Source organism: Dicentrarchus labrax, unplaced genomic scaffold (genome assembly GCF_905237075.1).
Source record: "Dicentrarchus labrax unplaced genomic scaffold, dlabrax2021, whole genome shotgun sequence".
NCBI lineage: Eukaryota > Metazoa > Chordata > Actinopteri > Moronidae > Dicentrarchus > Dicentrarchus labrax.
Genome location: NW_026136720.1, coordinates 9024758 through 9045905, shown reverse-complemented (window position 1 = coordinate 9045905; position 21148 = coordinate 9024758). Strand labels below are relative to the sequence as shown.

Below are 21148 nucleotides of genomic sequence, written 5' to 3'. Positions count from 1 at the left end.
TTCTGAAAAGGAGCTGATAACTGAGACTACATATCTTTTTGTCTTTACTATGACACGGCCTTCAGCGCAGCTTTATGCATAACAACCTTAAAGCTAGGGTAGTAACGTTCAAGAAAACAGCTAGATTTGAAAAATCCAACTGAAAAAAAAACCCTTCCTTCAGGCCTCCCTCCATGGCCACTCCCCCAAAACACATTTTCATGTGCAATGAGACCACAGGCAGAGTGCGTGCAGGCAGGTAGCCCAGCCAATCATTTTATTCATTCGGGCCAAATGGAATGATTGGATGGACTTTCTATCGGCCTGCGACAGCCACAGATAGCAGATTTTGTTTTAAAACATGTAATTTATTGATTGCTGTTGGGATGTACGCAGAATTTCAACAAATATAACAGAAAATGCTTCTGAAACACATTACCTTCCCTAGCTTTAATGCAAAACTATAAATCCACCTTAAAGGCATACACCAGTGATTTAGTATTGTTAATCCATAAAGTTTGGGGACTCAAAAGAGAGATATTTTAAAAATGAATCGTCAAATCAAACAGCAGCGGCCAATGTATCCTGACTTTTAGTACCTAGTTTGGGTCACGCTCCAAACACACTGGATCCTGATTATCTGTTAGGTAATTGAAATTTCAGCATTATAAACGTTATACAACTGTTTTAACAGGCTGAGCAGTACTCTTTGTGATGAGTAAGCTGGCCTTCAAGTGTCAGAAAACAGAGTGCCCCTTTAAGCGAACTGTGTAGACCCAAATGATTGAAAAAAAAAGTCTTCTGTAGATATTACTAAAGGCAGATGAGCGAGAAAAGAACATTATTTTATTCTGTACTTAAAACTGAAAGACGTGAATTCAAGCATTTATGTTCACAGATGATAGGCAAATGTGACCACACGCACTCATGTAGTGTTTGTGTTGTATAGAGCATGTGTGTTGAAATATGCATCACCAAGTGTGACTGATGCCGAACCCGTGCTTGGCTTAAATGTAGGATCAGTCTCTTGGCGTTGCATTGTTGGTTTATATCTGTTTTTAGAGGGACTGAATAGGGTCCGTTTATTGGAGCTGCCAAAGGGATTAGGCTATTTTCTGCTCTGCTCAGCTCAGCTGTGGCCTCAGGCAGGTCTGTTCAAATGGTTACACTGGAGTGCGAAGTGGAGATCTCTTCATTGTGTGGCTGAACATAGAGCTTCTGTCTCCAGGCTCGTAAAGAAGATAATCAGGTGAGTTTGTTTCAAATTTTGAGTTTGAGAAAACTGCATACATTCGAATGTTTTCATGTCTGCCTACTTACAGGGACAACTCTTCGGAAAAGTTGTTAGTCCATCATCAGCGAAAATATAAATAGACACAGTAACAGTCATGACCATTCATACCTATAGGCAATTTAGAGTCTGCAATCCATCTGGCATAACCTTACGTGGGAGGAAACTTATGCAGACATGGAGAGAAAAATCTAATTCTACAAAGAAGGGGGCCAGTAATCTAAATGTTTTACTGTGAGGCAACACAGTAACAGCTGTGCTACTCCCAGAATAAAATTTATGATTACTCTGCTATATGGAGCACTATGGTAGGAGAGGAAATAAACTGTTTTAATGGGGCTATTGAGGTTAAAATGACCATTGCCAAATGAAATGTTATCTTATTATAAATGAAAACAAGGAGATGCATATCGACTGATTGTGGGTTACTGAAAACAAATTAGACAGAGTGTCTAACAATAAAACATGTTTAAATTATTTCAAATGGCTTAAAAGCAATCAAAGTAACCTAATGGGAAAGAAACATATTGCTCAACATCGCCTTGCATAGCTGGACTATCTTCACATGCTGCAGACACAACTGCTTTAACATCATATTGAACAGTATCCAGTAAACACAGCAGGGCACTGATATTGGCTGGCTCCAGGTAATAACTCTTGTATTGTAGAATGGGTTTTGGCTTAAGACTGCCTCCGCCAATCATTAAGAGCTATGCCTCGTCGAAATGTTTATAAAAGAGCAGCTTTCAATCATTTTCTTTGGAAAAAACATAACAGCAGGAAAAGCAGACAGAAAGCCAGAGGAATCGAGTTTAAGAGTGAGGTCCCTGCCAACATCACTTCCGAAAAAGTCTGCCTGGTGGTCTTGAAAACAAACACACCATCCCCGGCAGAATAAACAAGACGAGGGGAAGCAGAATCACATTATTCAGGCTTGACAAAGGGTGGCAGCTTTGTAAACAATAATTGATAAACTCAGTGTAAACAGTGGAGGGCATTTATCTACAGCATGCAATGGCCAGAGTAAACATAGAGAATATTTTTTGTCTGCAGGTTCCCTACTCTTTTTTCCATTTACGCTGCCTGCAGTCAAGACAGAGTCTGTGAAAAGTTCTGTCAAACTGTCAACCGTCAGGCTCAGAATGACAAATGAAGTCTCATAACAGGGCTTACGCAAGTTTCCATTCACTTTTCAATCAATGAAAGCGGTGTTTACTTGTTACTTGTGTACTTGTCTGTTAGTGCGCAGTGCTCTACAGACAATAAATTGAGAAACAAATTGCCATTTTTAGCCACGAAGTACAAACAAAAGTTTAAAAATGTCTTCTGCTCCTGAAACCACAGAGGAAAAAACTACCTCTCTTATGTCGAAAAACATACTTGACACAAAAGCGTGCCTGAGGAATGTCAATTCCACACAATGTTGTGTTCTACGATGTGTCATCAGCAAAGTTAATGCAGCTCAGGCGCGACCTGCTGTGTCAAACATTGTAACTGTAGTGGCGCTGAAGCAGACGACACAGGAGGAAGCTGTCTTCTTCAATTTGTGCTCTCCTCCAGTCTGACTTGTCCTGTATCACTCCCTTGCTCAGGTTCATCACTTTAATACAAACATAGATATGCATGCAGAGTATGTACGGCAGGGCTGTGGATTTGCAGAACCATGGATGGGCATTTTCATTTGTATTCACGTACTTTAATAGGGAATGTTTCAGGCTTTAGAAGCCACTTTTTGGCCAAAGACGGTATTTAACGCGCTGCCATTTTCCCTCTTTCTAGTGCTGCTGGATTCAGATTTATTTTCTTTCACCTAAGCACATATTTAAGATACTCCACAGTGACACATTTAAACTGTCAGTAACCTGTTATATTTAGATTTAGATTATCTACATATATTTGATTTGTCCGTTCTGTGGAAACCTCTCTGTAGAAGAGGACCAACTCTCGTAGACAAAAATGGTTCATTTTAAGGTAACAAAAACACAGTGATTCTTATTTTCAGGTGGTCATACACTAAAGAAAACATACCTATGAATATTATATTACAATTCAGCCAATAGATCCTACTAAATGTTACACACTGGACCTTTAATAATATTGTTGGAGTAAGAGATAAAATCATGAATTAATGTCTAATCAGTAGGAAATCACAAATGAAGATATATTAAAAAGAATTGTAAGTGTAGTTTTTAAAAATAATCTGTTAATATTACTAGAGATGCACAATATACATCAGATAAATTATTAGTCGATAACGGGAAATCTATGTCATTATGGATTATTCGGATAATCAAATTTTAGCCAATAAATGGTCAGACAACAATAATAATTTATTTTGAAAGTATGTTTGTGAAGTTCTTTGATGTACTTCACCAGAAAAAATAAATGAACATTTTAAGAGTGAGAACTGTTTGTTTTTGTTGTGAACAGCGATATCAGTTAGAGATAGTTCGGGCACAGCTATGGAATATTAAATCATCGACCTTTGCTCACTACATAGCCTTTCTTCCCATCAAGCATGCATAAACTCCAAGTTATGAATCTTCTTTTTTAAGATACAAAAATGTTTCACATTTCAGAAAAAGGTCAGAGCACTGATACCTTGCTTATTATTGCTTGCTTATATTTTTTTGTAAATCCATACACATATTTACTAATATCAGTGATCATTGCCATTCATTTTCCACAAAAAGATTTTCAGTAAAACCTTTCAAAAACATTTAATTTTGTTGTATTAAAAAGTACCCGACAAGAAGTCACCATCCTCCTAATGAGTGCTGAGCTTCCCCCAGCCATCTATCGCAGGGGATGCCTGCCCGACCTTGACTAATGTCATAAGAAATTAAGAGTTTAATGAAATTAAACTTAGGATGTGTGTCTTCTGCAGCGACTGGTGGAGGTGCATATACCATTTTTCCCACCCAGTGTATTTCTGCTGAAGAAGCACTTTCATGGTCAGAGAAACAAATAGCCGTGCACCACCAAGGACAAAGCAATTTGATAGGACGAGAGAAGCGTGCAAAACACTTCTCTTGGTCTTTCTCAATGCCATCATCCAGATCAGCCACAACATCTCTGCCTTCATCGTCCTAGGCTTTAATGTTACTTTCGCATTCAGGTGCTGATGGGTTGGTTTGGACTGAAGGACACACACAGCTGTGTAGCATGCCAATCATTTTCTAATAAAGGCTGTCACTACACAGTTTTTCGGTGAAGGCATGTGGATCTCAATTAATGGACCGCTGTGAAAAGTTCCCCACAGGAGCAACCAGCTCTCCATAGGGAATTTAGAGGGAGTGTGTGTGTGTGTGGCTAAATAAATTGGAAGAAGAGGAGGCAGTGAATTGTTTGGTTATGTATACGTGCTTCGAGAAATTCAAAGTCTTTTCTCTATTCGTCTGTATTGATTTTGGAGATTAACAAAGGCTACTGAAAGAAATCACTACACAAATAAATTGGGTTGTCCATATTAATGATTCTATATAAGCAATAATTAAAAAGAATTTTTTTTCCTATTCAAAGAGTTTCAAATATTGATATGTACGGAAAAATAACTATTATTATCACGATTAATATCCTGATGATATTGACTTTACTGCACAGGTCCTTTTGAGGTTCACTTTAAGTTTTTTAGAAATGTATAGTGCTCTGCTCTAATGATAGGTTGTGGACAGGAGATGAAATCAATCTTGCCCTCGCTCTGCACTCTACATCCAAATCACACTGACACGAAGGAGGAAAGGTGGAGGAAAGAAGAGAAAGAAAAAAAGACAAAATCTGTTATGATGAAGCACAAATGGATTACCTGCTTGGCTAGACTTCAGCCAGCCTTCAACTTAGCCTGCACCCACTTCAACACATATCTGCCAGAGCTGCCAACTCAATAGCACCGAGCATCTCGATGGAAAAACCCAGAGATGAGAATTCAAAAATCAGCCTTGCGTGTCATCATTACAAATGAACTTGCCTTCGCGGATATGGAAAATGCCCGCCTCCGACTCTCATTTGCTTTTTGTTGTCCCATGAATATATTCATATAATCTCATTGTGACGGGGTTGTGAGCATAACTCACTGTCGGCCAGTATTACTCTACTCTGTTGTGATTTACATAAGTTATTGGATGTAATTTGTCCACAGGTCACTGTAAACACCACAGCTCCACGCTATAGACACACAGACACACCCTTTTGCTTTTGAGTCTATGCTTATAAATTGATCCAGTAGAGGATAATTGATTTGGCAATTCCACTGACATGGGTAGAAGTGTGCGTGCAAGTGCAAATCTGTTCCTTTCTGTAAAAGCATGGTGCATTGGGGAAGCTGAAGTGAACCAGAGGCAGGGAGTAATCCCCTCCAGTAGCGCTTTGTTCCATCAGCACGACAGAGTGGGATCTACTTTACACTGACAGAAAGGACTGGGGTCGCTCTGCATGGCTGCTCCAGCTGTCGGCAAGGACAAGAAACAAGGCCTCTGCTCACAAAACCTGCTGATGCTACTCTCTTTCAAATGCTGTAGATGAATACATCACATTTCCAAACAAAGATTGTTTCACAATTGTAAAGTTCAAATCAGAACATGTGCGCAGAAATGATTCTATTCTCATACAAAAGATTCTACAATCTCATGAAAACTTAGCTTCTTTCTCTGACCAACTATAAGTGGATGCTGCACTTTGAAAACCGAAACAAAGAACAAAAACAAACCACAAACAGCTATAAAAAAAAAAAATACAGTGGCAGTCGTCCCAGAAAAGGGAGAGATTTGAGACAAATCCTGCTGTGCATTTCAGAGGCGGGATGTAGCTTCTCATCTGCTCCAGGGGGGATTGGACTGAGGAAGAGGACCATGGCGTTTGAAAAACAGGGAGAGGGGAGGGGATGAAGGTTTAGGATTCGCCCTCGCTAGAGCTTTAGTGTTCCATCATTAAATTGGGCCGACCGTGTTTTAATGTGCTCACCAAAGACTCGAAAGGAAGAGCAAGAATCACTGAGGGCAAGTAAACAACTATTATGTTAGCGACAAATAAGTGCCAGAGTGGCTATGGGGCTGTAAGGGCTGGACCTTGAAATGCTGCTATAGCAACGTGGCTTGGGTATTGAAGCAAGAAAAAAAATAAAGGAACAATCTTTCAAGACTTTGTAGAATGAGTGCACCAGTGCTTTCAAACTTTATATAATTGGTCTCTAAATGTAAATGCTTCAGCCAAAAGCACTGGACCAAAAGCTGTATAGACTTAGCACTCTCTCACCAGTGTCATTCCCTGTCAACTAACATTTGTAGGCAGCTAGTGCCGAGTCGAACTCATCGAGGGTTGGACAAGTGCTGTTTTGTAAAAAAAAAAAAAAAAAAAAAAAAAAAACACAGTCCAATTTTTTTTCCACAGCTTATGAATGCCCACTCTCATAATGAAATTAGTCATGTCTGATCCAGTTTGCCAAATTTCCATTAAGTTTGAAAGCTAATTTTGAAGCAATTAAGATCACAGTGTTGCCAGATTGCTGCTTTTGCCAAATTACCTGTTCTCATTCCGTTGCGTGTATCTCGGTTGGGGGTCAGCATCTCCGTCATTAACATCATAGCTGGCCTCAGGGTCCTATAGGGGGCATGAAAAAGGTCAGAATACCAATCATGTCATTATAAGTCGTTCTTTTCTCATTTAACTTTGTTGTAATTATTCTGTAAATAGCAACTGTAAATGCTGTTTACAAATAAGCAGGCTACTTTTTCGACTTACATAATTGCTGATGAGGTCAGGATGGTCTTTCTCAATGCCATCGTCTAGGATAGTCACCACTACACCTTTTCCTGTGTAGCCTTGAGCCCAGGCTATTTTGGTATTCAGGTCTTGATGTGTTGGAGTGGACTGGAAGAGACACAAAGCATTTGTTCAGCTGTCAATCTGCTATAACTGATACTTCCCTGACAAACAAACAGAAAAGGGTCTATCAGTGTGAGTGCAGCTTAAATCATCTGCAAAGACCTTTCAGTCGCTGCAGAAAAAAAATAAATTCTCAAAAGAAAGAATAAACAAGATATAAAAAGGAAGATCAGAGGTAGTTCATGAACACTTAAAATCCAATTTTAATGCATCACCCGGACATGTCTGCCTCCTCAGGCTGAGCTGCCCAGCATGAGCATCCTACTGTAGTTACACTGTCAGAAAGAAGACCCACAACCTGTTGTAGGTCAGAATCTTTGATGAGAACATTTGCCTCTCTCGCAGAAGAATAGTTTGTCTGCAAGCGTTGAGAAGAAGGGGAGGGAGGCAAATAGGGGATACAGGGTGGTAAAGTGTGATTTGGATGAAGAATGGAAAATGCATACTGTGAGAAGTATGAAGAGAAGTGAGTGCTGGAGGTGAAAGAGATGGTTCCAGATAAACACATAAGGCAGGTGGAGGAATGGAAAAACATCACAGACAACTTTCTCTGCCCTCGTCTTTGTTTCCTGCTGATTTTTCTCCAGGCGGCACAACTCCTGCATGGGCACCTCTGTGAGGAAGCCTGAATGCTCAGGTAAGTAGCTTAAATTCCCAGATGTAAACTTTGAACTGGCAACACTGAATACATACTTTTGCAAACTGATGTACCCAAATAAACCAATACAAAAGCCCTCTAAATACAACAAATTTGTTATACTGCCACGACAAAACTTCAGCACTGGTGGCATATACCTTAAGCTAAACCATCTTTATTCGGGTTTCAAGCCATAGCTGTGTAGAATAGAAAAAAAGTGTTTAAGTGCTGAAGACGATTAAAGGTTTAATGCTGAATGGCAGAGGTGGTTTCACAACTTCTATTCACTGGTGATTTATGTCTGTGATAGTCAATGTTGTCATTAATCCGTTGCAGTGACAGAGGTGTTGTGCGTATAAAAAAGGAAAAAAAGGCAAGATTAAGGCAAATTGAAGCATCTCTGAGAAAAGCTGTGAATAACGGCACAGACATGGAGCCAGGACCATTTTCTATCAATGTTTCACAGGTGATGCAGCTTAGTAGTCGATCTGTCCTGACATTTCATTTTATATTCATCTCAGCATCCTGCATGCATTGTATTATACATTTTAGCTGAGGAAACCTTGTGGTGAAGCTGGGGTAACTAAGCCCTTCGGCAATTGAATTTATGCTTACTTGACTGACCATGAGGGAATTAATAACTTCTGCCACTGCGATAATGAATACTAAAAAATATACTAATAAAAATGTGTTTTGGATATAGTGGCATCTAGCAGTGAAGTTGCAGACTACAACCAAATAAATACTGCTCGCCTTCCAAGCATGTAGGAGAAACTACAGTGACCACAAGACTCGCATTAAACGCTTAAGGCCCTTTTTTGAGTCCAGTGTTTGGTTTGTCCATTCTGGGCCACAATAGAAGATAGGGCTGTCCCCTGATATTCGAGTAAACTGTAAGTTGGTGAGAGTCTTAGTCGACGTTATAGATTATCCATCGTATCGGTGAGTCTGCAAGAATTTGTTCTTGTGAAGTTGAAAGTTATTTGTTCCGTGTTTTGAACGAGACTTGTGTGATGTTATACTGTGTTGAAATAAATGACCCAAATGTTCAGTCTCCTTGTTGGTTGTTCTGACACATTCAGATTCATTATCGCTTACTCCGTTGTCATTTAACATGAAGCTGTTAAAATATGTATATTTAAGTAATTAAAATTAGTAGCATAAACACTCAACGACTAGTCGACTATTGCCTTTGAATAACGACTACTAGTCGATGAGGAAAATCTATAGTCGGGGACGGCCCTAGTAGAAATATGGTTACTCAACATGACAGACTCAGTGGAAAAGGACCCTCAGTAAATAAAAATGTCTCGTTGTTGAAAACCAGAGGATTCTTATTTTTCAGGTGATTATACACTAATGAAAACATACCTATGAATACTATATTCCATTTCTGCCAATAAATCCTCCTAAGTGTTACACACTGGAACTCACAAGCTTCCACAGAGCTGAAAATACAAAAAAAAAGTACACTAATAATGTGCTGCTCAGAGAGGGCTGAATGAGGAGGCCTTCAGTGTTCAGAATCAGAAATAATTGCAAGGCAATAACTGAAAAGTGTCCAGGACAACTCTTATGTTATTCATAAATCTGAATGCAGACAAGGTACTTTTGCATAGTTTCAGAAGTGCAGAACACAAAAACAAAAAAGATTTTAGATTTCACTGACTGCACTTACTTGAAAATCTTTGTTGGTAATGCTACACAGATTTTATGCAACAATACGCATGCTACTGCACATTACACTATGTATGCCATTTTAGAAATAAAACACACCTACTGAATTTTTAATGTATCTGCTATAATGACAGAGAGAATGAGATATAGTCTATAAAGATAAGAGACAATTACACACCAGATACCACTGTTTGGGGAAATCAGGGTCTGTTGGGTCTTCATAGACATCCCTCTTCTTCCTTTTTTTCACCACTTGTTGCTCCGCCCACAGGACCTGGAGGGCACACACACACACACACACACACACACACACACACACACACACACACACAACAGAAAATTCACAATTTACAGATATTCTCACATGCCTTTGTGTCAATTTTAATGTTCTAATTTGAGAAAGTGTTGCAATGTCCCACAGACTGTGGACACGGCCCCAGCTGTGTTCAAAAAGTAATAACTAGAAAGGGAGGCAGAGATGTGAAGCAAATCTAATTTATTTCATTCCTGAGATGCAGAAGGAAAGTGGCTACTGTACAGTGAGCCAGAGTAGGGGCCTTTGAAGTCCTGGAGGCTGCTGTGGTATGCACAGGATTGGTAGGGATGGGTGACAGTAATTGCTAATATCACACATAGTAAATGGCATTTTCATACTTTTGTTTCTGAAGTTGCAAAATAAATAATAATAACAAGACTTCTAAACATGGTTGCCAGAATCCAGACAATAGAAAATAATTTTATGTCTGTCCACTTATTAGAATGAAGGATTTGTCTGTTCTTATTTCATGCTTGTATTGATTTGACAGGTATTTTGCTCTGTGAGCCTGATTTCCATCAAATAATTGACAGCATTTGGTATTTTCATTGATGATTAAATATTTAAACACAGACAACATAAATGATATTTACATAAATACTAGATAATAATTTGTGCTATTGTCATGTTACACCGGCGACACAGCATATAAGGGTGAAGGTAGCAGAGCCCCTTCCAGATGTGGCAACTGCAGCTTTTTTCTTTAACATCCCTGTCATTAGCAGACCCCTCACCAGTCACCACCAATATGTGGACATTGTCCAGACTGCCAAATATATATTTGGCACATTTCAACATGGAAGACATGACCAGTCCATGCATTCTCACAGATGGAGCAGTATTCCACTCTATGTCATAGATGCTTTCATGCCTTGCTATAATAGAGTGATATTTACATAAATAGATTAAAGACACGTGTGATCCAAAGAATGAGAAGCGAACATATTAGGAAACCACAGAGAATAGGAAAGTGGATATAGTGCTATTGCTTTAATACACACTACCTCTTGTTCTAATTAAACAGAAGGCAACTCAGCTGTTCTTCTTGTAATTGTAAATTTAGGGGAAAACTAACTTGAAAGCTAACTTGGACTGAACTAATGCTGTAGCAGAGGGAATTTGCATAGATGGAGTGAAACTTATCTTCTACAGCAGTTTAAGCAAATGCTGTTATTATTGTCAGTGATAAATGCATCTTTTGCTGAATTTTTGCTGAAGGTGACAAAGCTTTAAAGTGGTTCCACTTTTCTATCAAGAACACTCAGGCGAAGCAGCGTGTATAAACCTGTGAATTTGCTTTACAATGCCCGGCAGACTCTTAAAGTTGTTATTTAAGTATTTTAGTTCTTTTCAGTCAGTGTTTTTCGTTTTTCTTGTTGCTGCCTGAGTTGTTCCTAGTAATGAGGCTTCTCTATTTGATTTCATGATTACCTGCTCTTATAAAGCAGGTGCTCTGAATGAAAACGTGCTCAGCGCAGCTACTCGAAGACAGTGCAGCTCCTAACCTAGTTGAAAAGTTTGCCTCAGAGAATGAAATCATTAACCTTATTCAAGTGACCCTAGACTAATTAACATTTATCTCATTTCATTACATTTATAACGGCACACGGCTGACCCCATTGCACTTCTGCCTACTGCACACCACATTAACAGAGCAAAATTACAACTGATACATGAAACCGATGATGATCTAGATACAGCCACCTACTGTAGGATTTATAGTTTAATTTATATAGCCAATTCATGCAAATGATTAAACAGATGCCATGCAATCTAATGTTTTTAATTGCAAATTGCAGAATATATTGTGTGTATGTGTGAAAAATGCAGAATGCAACATTTCATCCAGTCTCTTATTGACTGAGAAAAACTGGGTCTAATCGATATCTATCCCGAAGACCAAATCAGTGAAGGAAAACTAATAGAACACAGAGTAACAGTATAAGCATCATCCTGAGGTCTGGCTGGGACAAGGACAAGGAGTAGCCAAACACAAACACACAAAGAAGCAATCATGAGACAAGACGGAGGTCTCCACATGGCATTGGTCCATAATCCACTTGAGCCATAAACTATTTGTTCCACCTCTTGCACCGTGTCCTGAGGGCTTTTCCTGTCTGATGACTAAGAAGAAGCCATGCTGGTATTGTTTGTAACGCAGAGACACTGGTAGAGAGACAGCCTGTGCTTTGATTTATAGATCTGTGTTCCTGCAGTTTATGGAGAAAGATGATCTAAAAGTCTGTTGATGTTCCTTTTTTTGTTATCAACAAATCCCCGAAAAGACCAAAAACCAGTAAGGAATTAATCCCGCTAAGAATCAAAAATCCAATATAGCTTATTCCTCTGTGCCACATACTGTATCTCCATTGTTGTCCAAAGATCAGTGAACCACACATTATGATGAACATGGGCACTGTAGTTTATTTTGAAACTTATTCATCCTCTAAAAATAATTTAAATAAAACGATCTAAGAGGGAAGAACCACCATTTCAGTGCTGCTCACGAATAGTGGACGTATGTGTGACGCGGGGTACTGCTTTAAACATTCGCCAGTGCACCAAATCTGATGCTGAAAATAGCCCCCAAGAAATACATGATTTCCATATATCCCTCTTACAGTGGGCTTGGGTTCTGAGTGCAACAGAAATGTGTGGAAGTCAGAAAATACTGCGATATGAACTGGTGGATTTGGTATTTTCATGGTATTTTTTAAACAATAACAGAAATATAGATCATCTCCAGCCTTATCATTGAACAGTGAGGCCTCAGTAAACAGTACAGATACTGTTATAGCCAGAGACTAACGCTGTAGCAAAACTGTGAGAGAAAGGGAGGAAGAGAGAAAGGGAGGAAGAGAGAGAGAGAGAGAGAGAGAGAGAGAGAGAGAGAGAGATGCAGAGTAAGGTCCCTCCGAAACACGGCATGCAGTAAGCTGCCGTACACTGCGGTTTGTACAAAACCAACAGCAGCCACCCCAAAACAAATCGATTCTTTTCCTTACAGAGAAGGTGTGGGGTGTGGAGAGGAGATGACAAACAACCCTCGCAAGCATAATGGTAAAAGCTTATGCAGCTGCCAATGTCATCTTGCCACTGTGTGATTATTCAAAGGGGATGGTGATAAGCGGCATGTAAGCACCACGGAGCAGAGGAAAGGAGACAATGGGGGTAATGTGAGAGACAGCAGCCAGATTACAGACAGGAAACACTGTAACAAGCTCATGGCTCAGCACTGACTAATCCAAATCCAACCATTATTTTTTCACTGCTTTTTAAACGTGTTTTCTTTGGACCAGGTGAAGCAGAACCTTTTCTTTCCCATTTTTCAGGGATCACATGGTCTAACACACACACATATGAATATACAAGTGCACGTTATTAAACACATGTAAACCCAAACCTACTCACTTATAATGTGATGTTTTTTGGCAGTGGTAGTGCTTTGCCTAAGGTTTGGTCCGTTTCTGGTTGTGTGGGTGGGTAGGTAACCTAAGGACAAACTGTTGCTCCCTAGCTAGATACCTGATGCCCTGAATAGCTGGGGGTTCAAGCACAGTGTTAACTTGAACTACCGACTGATATGAACCTGTGAGATGGAATCTCTTGTGTCAAAAATGTCTTCATGTTAGATGTGTCTGTATCTCCCTGGGTCTGCTGCTAGGGCTCCAGTTTTAAATTCAAGATGCTTTCTCTTTCATTTAGTATTGCCAAATTGCATATACTATATAAAGGAAATAGGACATCTAGTCACACAGTAAACTTCAGAATAATTCTGGTCTTGCCAGTCACTGTCAACTGTTGATTGACTGTTTCTTTTTAGTCCTGTGGTTTTGCCAACAGTTCTGCATTTTATCCCTCACTGGTGCATACAACTCTAAAACCCTGTATTGTACATCATTAAATCCTTGTAGGTTACAATGACAAAATCCTTGCCTCTGTCACTGCCCATACTAAATCTCATTTGTTATCGGTTTTGGACATCTCAAAGCAAATCTTATAAAAATTTGAGTACCATAGTACTCTGCCAAGTCCCAGGCAGACACCCCTTAACCCATATGCTCTCAGAGCCTTGTTAACATCCATTTAGCCTGACCTCTGACTCCACTGGCCTCAGTGAATGTACCATATGTCACTAATGATGTCTTGGGGCCTGAACGTTTGTCAAACCACATCGGCCCTTCTTCTGAGCCAGCTTGAGTTGGGCTCGGGAAAAGCTAGAGAGTAGTCCTTAGACTCCGCTTGGCAGGCTTACCTTGCTACAGATGGCCCAAGTCTCTTCTCACTTCTTAACTGCCCCTCTTTTTAGCACGAGTCAGGTACCCCTTAAGATGCTTTTAAATAGCAGCAATCAACACTGCTGCCTCCAGTGTTTTCAAAGTACACATGGCATCAGCGTGTTGCTGAAGCAGGTGGCAGCACTTGTGTGCACAGTTATTTGCTGCTGCTGCCTGGGTTGACATTTATTCAACTAGCTTGCCCATCAGTTTGGCTTTGAGATCAATGGGGAGAATCTTTAAAATAAAGAAGTGGCTTTTTAGGATGATTTTAACGGGCAAAACAAGTCATGTTGCATTTTTGTTTATGGTGGTCAAACACTATCAACATTATGTATGGTAAATTTATAGGGTCAGTTCATCCTAATCACAAAAGGTACATACGCAGATCAATAAGATCAACATTATGGCCACCTGGGTGAGCACTCTGACTGGTCTGTGGTTACGCAGCCCCATACACAACAAACTATGCACTGTGTGTTCTGACACCTTTTCTATCAGAACTAGCATTGACTTCTTCAGCAGTCTGAGCTACAGTAGCTCGTCTGTTGGATCAGACCACATGCCCTTTCGCCAGTTCACCGCTTTTCCAACAACTTTTGATAGGTACTGACCACTGCAGACCGGGAACGGCCCACAAGAGCTGCAGTTTTGGAGATGCTCTGACCCAGTCGTATAGCCATCACAGTCTGGTCCTTGTCAAAGTCGCTCAAATCCTCACGCTGTCCATTTTTCCTGCTTCTAACACAACAACTTGAGGACAAAATGTTCACTTGCTGCCTAATATATCCCACCCACTGACAGGTGCCATGATAACAAGATAATCAGTGTTATTGACTTCACCTGTCAGTGGTCATAATGTTATAGATGATGGTTGTATTTTCCCTTGAACCACAAGTGCTAACTGTACAGTATCTTGCCATGCAAAAAGACTTGTGTTTTTTCCAAGGGTTTGAGATTTTTGCCACTGAGAATTCACACACAACTGAGGTGACGCATTTTGTTTATAGCACTCATACATTACAATAGAAAACAATGTCTCTTTTCAGAATCAATGTTCTCACTGTCAACAGAACTATTTTTTATATTATTTTCTAGAAAATATAGAAAACCATTCTCAGTGAGGTTTGTAGAGTATCCTGATATTTGTTTAGGACCTGTGTGGCATTATGCCCTCTCAGATCTGAATGACATTTCCTCCCTCAACAGCTCAGGTGTGAATAAAAGCAGTAAAGCCCATGAACACAGAATGCAAAAGGTTAGACATAAAAATATACCATATTAACCTTTATTTTTGTTCTTGATCCGCCCACACACAGACTGAAGAGGTATTATATTTATTTAAAAAGTGTAATTTGCTTTATTTTCCTACAAAATAACAATAACATAACAAAACTATATAACATTTATATAACCAAAATAATGTGAGCTTCTAATATTGAGTAAAATGACATTTTTAATTTTTATTCTCAGCTGACAGTATTTTCCTGTCCAGTCAGTCAAGTAATAATCTATAAAGTTTTCATCTTATTACCATTTTTATCTACAGTGAAATATCTTTTTTTAATGATCATATTGTGAGTTTCCTCATTGATCATTTTGCCTTTAGTGAGACATTCTTTGATCTGAAGGCTGTCGGATTGTGTATGTTTAGTTGCAATAAAGATTCAAGAGTAAAGTGTTTAATGTGAATTTAATCCGTATAAAGAATGTTACCCAAAATTAACCAATAAATTTGCTCCCAGCCAGTGCGTGAATTCCCTTATGTAAAGAAACCCAATAACCTTTCTAAATACAGAAAGAGGTTCTTGTTATTCATGAAGGCTGATTAACTGCAGGGCATAATAAGTGCTTTCTGCCCTCCTCCACTCTCTCTTCTGGCTTCCACAGTCATTTTCAAGTCACTATCTATGAAAACAAAAAACTTCTGAAACGTCTGAAAAATGAAGTTTCTCAGATTTGACAAGGGTTTAATTCTCTTTGGTTTAAGAAATAAAATAAATAAAGGGTTGTTTTTTTAAACCTACAAGATCTTTCTTCCGTGTATGAACAGTTCAAACATAGTATAGATATAGGTCTGGCAATGTGAGACTGCTTATCTCTTCTAATCCCTTGTAAGAAAAAATAACTTCCCTCCACTATGTTGGCATTTCCATGCTGACTCAACTACATCTGGTATACACATAAGTTTGCAGGAAGATTTTGCAGGAAGATTTTGCAGTTACAGTTTGCCAGGTATAAATTTGTGGTTGGGCTGTGTGCAGATTCAGAACCAGATGTCTAAAACAAGATGATATTCAGGGAATTTTCTTGGTTCTGGATGTTAGACTGATGAATGCCAATTTTCCGCTCTAGTTCACTTTTAGGTGCATATAATGATTTTACAAGACTGGAGAAAAAAGCATGGCCAGGCACAGAGACACTCCCAGCTGTTGTGTTGTTTGGGAGGGTTTATGCAGCATATTTACAGCTATGTGGTACCTCAGATTGGGTCAGAGGGACAGATGGAAGGACAGGCATGGACTGAAAAGAATACAGAGTTTGACAAGCTGTCATTGATGCTGGCATCCTTTTCTCTTGTGATCTAGACACTCTCTGTGTGTAATACAATCTGTCTTTTGGCCTTTTGTTGCCAACATGGAGTGCTGCAATGAGCTGTGTGGGAGCTGACACCAGTCTTACCTGTGGTTCTTTTTGCAGTCTGATGTGCATCCCCCTGTGGCCAGACAAAGCCCTCTTCTCCACGGCATGATGCCTGAAGTGATAATAATCTCCAAAAACCTGCACAAATACAAAAGGAAAGGCAATGAGTTCACCTGCAGCAACAGGACAGCCAGATAACACTCCGTGCTCACCAAGGCATTCATGTGCACATGAGCAAATGTGCAGATAGTGTTCAATTCGGAAAGAGTTGAAACAGACAATTTGGACATTGGAGCCTGACATTTTCTGTGAATGATCTCCGATCTAAGTTTTTGAGGCCTATCATTGATCACTAGAAGCAGCACCGGGCGATACTGATCACTGGGTCCATTTAAAGCTTTAAATTTGTAGTGTACGCGCACACCTACACCCCTGTCTCAGCCACACCAGCTGCCCCCACCCCGCCTCTCTCTGCTCCTCTCTCCATATATAGACTGTATGTGTCGTTGGTCAGCAGTTAAGTTTTACAAAGTCCAAAAAACACAACTCGTTTGAAAGGATTTCATGATTCTGTAGTCACAACAGAAGGTGAGCTGATGACGCCGCCTATTGAAAACAGAACTGACTCTGTTTCTCTGCAAAATACTAAAATGAGTCCCTGACTGTTAATGTACAGGCTGCCTGCCCAAGTAAAGCTACATGTGTCAAAAGGCTGATTAACTTTCCTGTTCTGATAAGCGGTTATAGAGATCGCTGAACAAACTAATGAGAGCAAATATTGACGGATCAATCGGAGCACACTTCATTTTCTGTCCATATTCAAAGCTAAGTGAGTATCTATTACTACACTGGCTAGTCACTTTATTACAGCAGTGTTTCCTCTATGTTGATTTTGGAGCGGCGGCCCACTGCTAAAAAAATCCTAGAAGAAACACTGTACAGACTAAACTGCTTATTTTATTAGCAGCCAAAATATTAAGTGCTATATTGTTTGGCTTTTTTTCTTACCCCTTTACCAAAAGAAATCAGTATTATATCATCAATTTGATCCTTCTGCTTGCATAATTCCACTTCCACCAATCTAAATTTTTCAATTATAAACAATCTCTTTTAATTTATTTAACTAATTTTGATTTCTCTCTGTCCCCTGGCATTGTCTGTTCATGTATTGCCGGTTTACCTTTGTGAATAAGTAATATTTATTCAAATGTTTTATTTTACAGACTGGATATTAAACACATACATTACATACATACAAAATACATACATAGATGACGTTAAAAAATAAATGGTAAATGGTCTGTACTTGTACGGCACCTTTCTACACTACATGCCACATTATCCCATATTCACACGGTGATGGCAAAGGCCATCAAATGGAAAATAATACTCATTCATTCACATTCACACACTGGTGACACATCAGGAGCAGTTTTCAAGTGTGCTCAAGCACACTTTGACAGAGGAGCCAGGGACAAACCGCCAACCTTTCTATAAGTGGACGACCAGCTCTACCTCCTGAGCTACAGCTGCCCAAATGCACAACAACATATGTGCACAACAGCAAACAAAGGAAACTGGGGGGGTTCAAATATTACCTTATACAATCCCTTTGGACCAGATCAAGGTGCCTTGATGTGTCGCGTCTCTTCCACTATTAAATCTATAAACTCTTCCAGCCAACTGCTCAAGCTAAAACAGGTTGGAGTTCTTATCTTCCAATCCATAACAATTTTCCATTAAGCAGCAAGACAATCTTACGAATCTAATTTTCCTTATAGATACACTATCTATGTTTCCTCCCAGTACACACAGGCTGCATATAACAGGAAACAACATAGGGCATTTAGGAACATCAACTACAACAAAATGATTATTATCATTACAATAACAGTGTGTAGGATTTTGTGGTTTCTAGCTTTGTATTTGCTGACTGAAACCCCCTTGCATCACTCTCCCTTTCTATGTGTACTACAGTACAAAAGGCTCAGTCTATAAGGTAACAAAAACATTATAATTCTTATTTTCAGGTGACTATAAACTATTATAAACATAGTAAGGGATATCATATTCCATTTCTGCCATATTCTGTAAATGGAGCCCCCTAAATCTTAAAAACACACTGGACCTTTATATTAGGTGTTCAATTTCCAGCAGCCAACTGTACCTTGTTTTTCACAACCGTGAGGAGGGGAGAGACACGACTTGAGACTTTTTTGGCCAATTAACAACACCATGTCTATACACACTTCATTATACATTTTGGAATACGTGGACTGGGGTGTAATATACATAGGTGAACTCCAGGTAACAGCAACAGCAGTGAGTGAGCAGTGAGCTTCTGTAGCCTACCAATTGCGGAAGGCTACTGAAGCCACAATTGCCCTAGTAAAGACGACCCTCACGGGTATAACGGCTTCAAAAGCTCCTAAGAGCCTCATTATAAACAGACACAGATTTCCAGCTCAGAACATGGAGTGCAGAGAACACACACACACACACACACACACACACACACACACACTGCAATGTTTGTATTAAAAATCAGTTAAATGAATAATTAATGCTTCTGTGATGTTCTTTATTTAATAGAACGGAATTGTGTTGTCCTATCCTTTATTCAACACGTGTAATAAATGTAATACAACCTGTATTAGGGCAAAGGGCACTGCACAAGCCTGAAAATCGTGCCCAGTGTGTTCTAAGCCAATTTTCAATGCTGTATTTTCTGATTTCCCATGGGCCCCGCTAACTGGTTCTTGGGCCCTCTCCTGTGCCTAACCAAACTGCACCAAATGGTTTGTTACACAGAACCATCTGGGAAGTAATCTTTAGAAACTGTTTAGAAAAGGGCAGGCACTTTCAAAAAATACTTGGCAGGTGGTTGGATGAACCATCTGTCTATCACCATCAGGGGTTAACTTCAACTTATTAGATCAACAACCCAGTAAGCCAGTCGGGAGAAGAGCGTTAACGTCCTTTCCATCGAGAAAAGCCATCAGTGCTGTCCACGCTGCTCTTCTTCCAATGTAGAAATACTTTCTAGTTCTGATATAACTCATGCTATAGCAGCATCGACACTAACCGCTAACTGTTGTGTTTTAACAAACAACTGCTTCATGCTTGTCACACTGCTAGTAGTTCCTCATAGAACACTGCTTGATCCAAACCATTGTTCGGACACAAGCGCATAGCTTTTAGACTGGCAAGATGGATTCTCTTGTGATTTGTGTTCTCGCAAATCCAGCTGCCTCGCATGGTAACCCTGTGCCACCTCATTTAAAAAATGGTGGAATCACCCCTGAGTCAGATATGTTTTTTATGTTTCAGCTTTGCAGGGAGAATAATAACAGAACCTGTCTATTCCACCGAGCATCAAAACCTAGAGGAACAGAAACTAACATGGAAGTGGGGTGAAGAGATTTCAGCTCTCTGCAGACTAGGGAAAATGTCAGCTACACAGAAGTGCACCAACAAAAATACATCCATTATACAACTGCAGATGGACACTATCTATGAAAAATGATTAGCCGCATCCATTAGAGGTAGAGTCAGTAGAGCTAGACTGAAGCATTCCTTGTGCCGCTGTCACCGTTCCTTCACACGTCCTGCTCATAAAAGAGCTTTTAAGGACAAGCAATTGGGTGACAGCTGTCACCAAACTGGCCTAAAGCCTCTGGGAGTGCTTTCTTTTTGTCAGGCTTGCTCTTAAGTGAGACAGGGAGCAGCCTGTGTCCCTCCCAGCCGTGGTCAAGGACAGCTGACCTGAGACAAGACAGAGACTAAATAATAAAGACTTCCAGGAATAAGTGCGTGGTAAAAGACAAAAATAACCAAATAAAAGGTGCAGGAAGAGGAAGAAGAGGTGCAGCCCAGCCACTCTTTACATGGATTTGAAGAGATGGATGGAGAGAGCAGCCTACATTTGAAGAGGAAGCATTGCAATCTGTACAGTAGTGCCACTGGGGACTGGCTCACCTTCACAAGCCCAGTGGAGCGGAGGAAGAGGGGGGGATGACGAAGGAATGGGTGAGGGTAGGGGGAGGTGCAGGGTTTGACAGGCCGACCAGGCAGGATGGATGTGTGTGGGGAGGAAGAAGAGCAGACGCAGCAGGATGGAAGGCTCTCCTGGGGCTGCAGGCTGATTCTGCCGGCTGGCTGTCTGCGAGCCGACCAGACTGGAGGATAGAGCACTGAGTCCTAGTCTGGCAGCACTGATATAAAGCCGGCAGCCTTGGGCCGGCCAATTTGACTTAATTTGTCAAATATTTGTAATTAAGACTTGCTGTGATTATTTCCACATAAACTGAGTGACCATCAGTCTTAAATTACTCAGTGTGATATAAAAGTGATCTTTTTTCCCCCTTGGAGTTCATATTGTACACAATCATGTGTGGAAAAGATTTCTTGATTTAAACTTTTACGTGGGTAGAATAGCTCATGTGTTC

At 40.0% G+C, this 21148-nt stretch overlaps 1 protein-coding gene across 5 annotated transcripts in view; it reads right to left on the bottom strand.

Moving 5' to 3' along the window:
• Positions 1 to 21148, bottom strand: part of furinb (furin (paired basic amino acid cleaving enzyme) b) — a 78145-nt gene that overhangs the window by 24397 nt on the left and 32600 nt on the right. For all 5 annotated transcript variants that reach the window (XM_051383563.1, XM_051383564.1, XM_051383565.1 and 2 more), the window contains 4 exons: positions 16740 to 16838; positions 9643 to 9738; positions 7007 to 7135; positions 6789 to 6865 (listed from right to left, as the gene is read on the bottom strand). In XM_051383563.1, coding sequence (XP_051239523.1) covers positions 6789 to 6865; positions 7007 to 7135; positions 9643 to 9738; positions 16740 to 16838 — 401 coding nt within the window. The remainder of the gene's footprint in view (positions 1 to 6788; positions 6866 to 7006; positions 7136 to 9642; positions 9739 to 16739; positions 16839 to 21148) is intronic.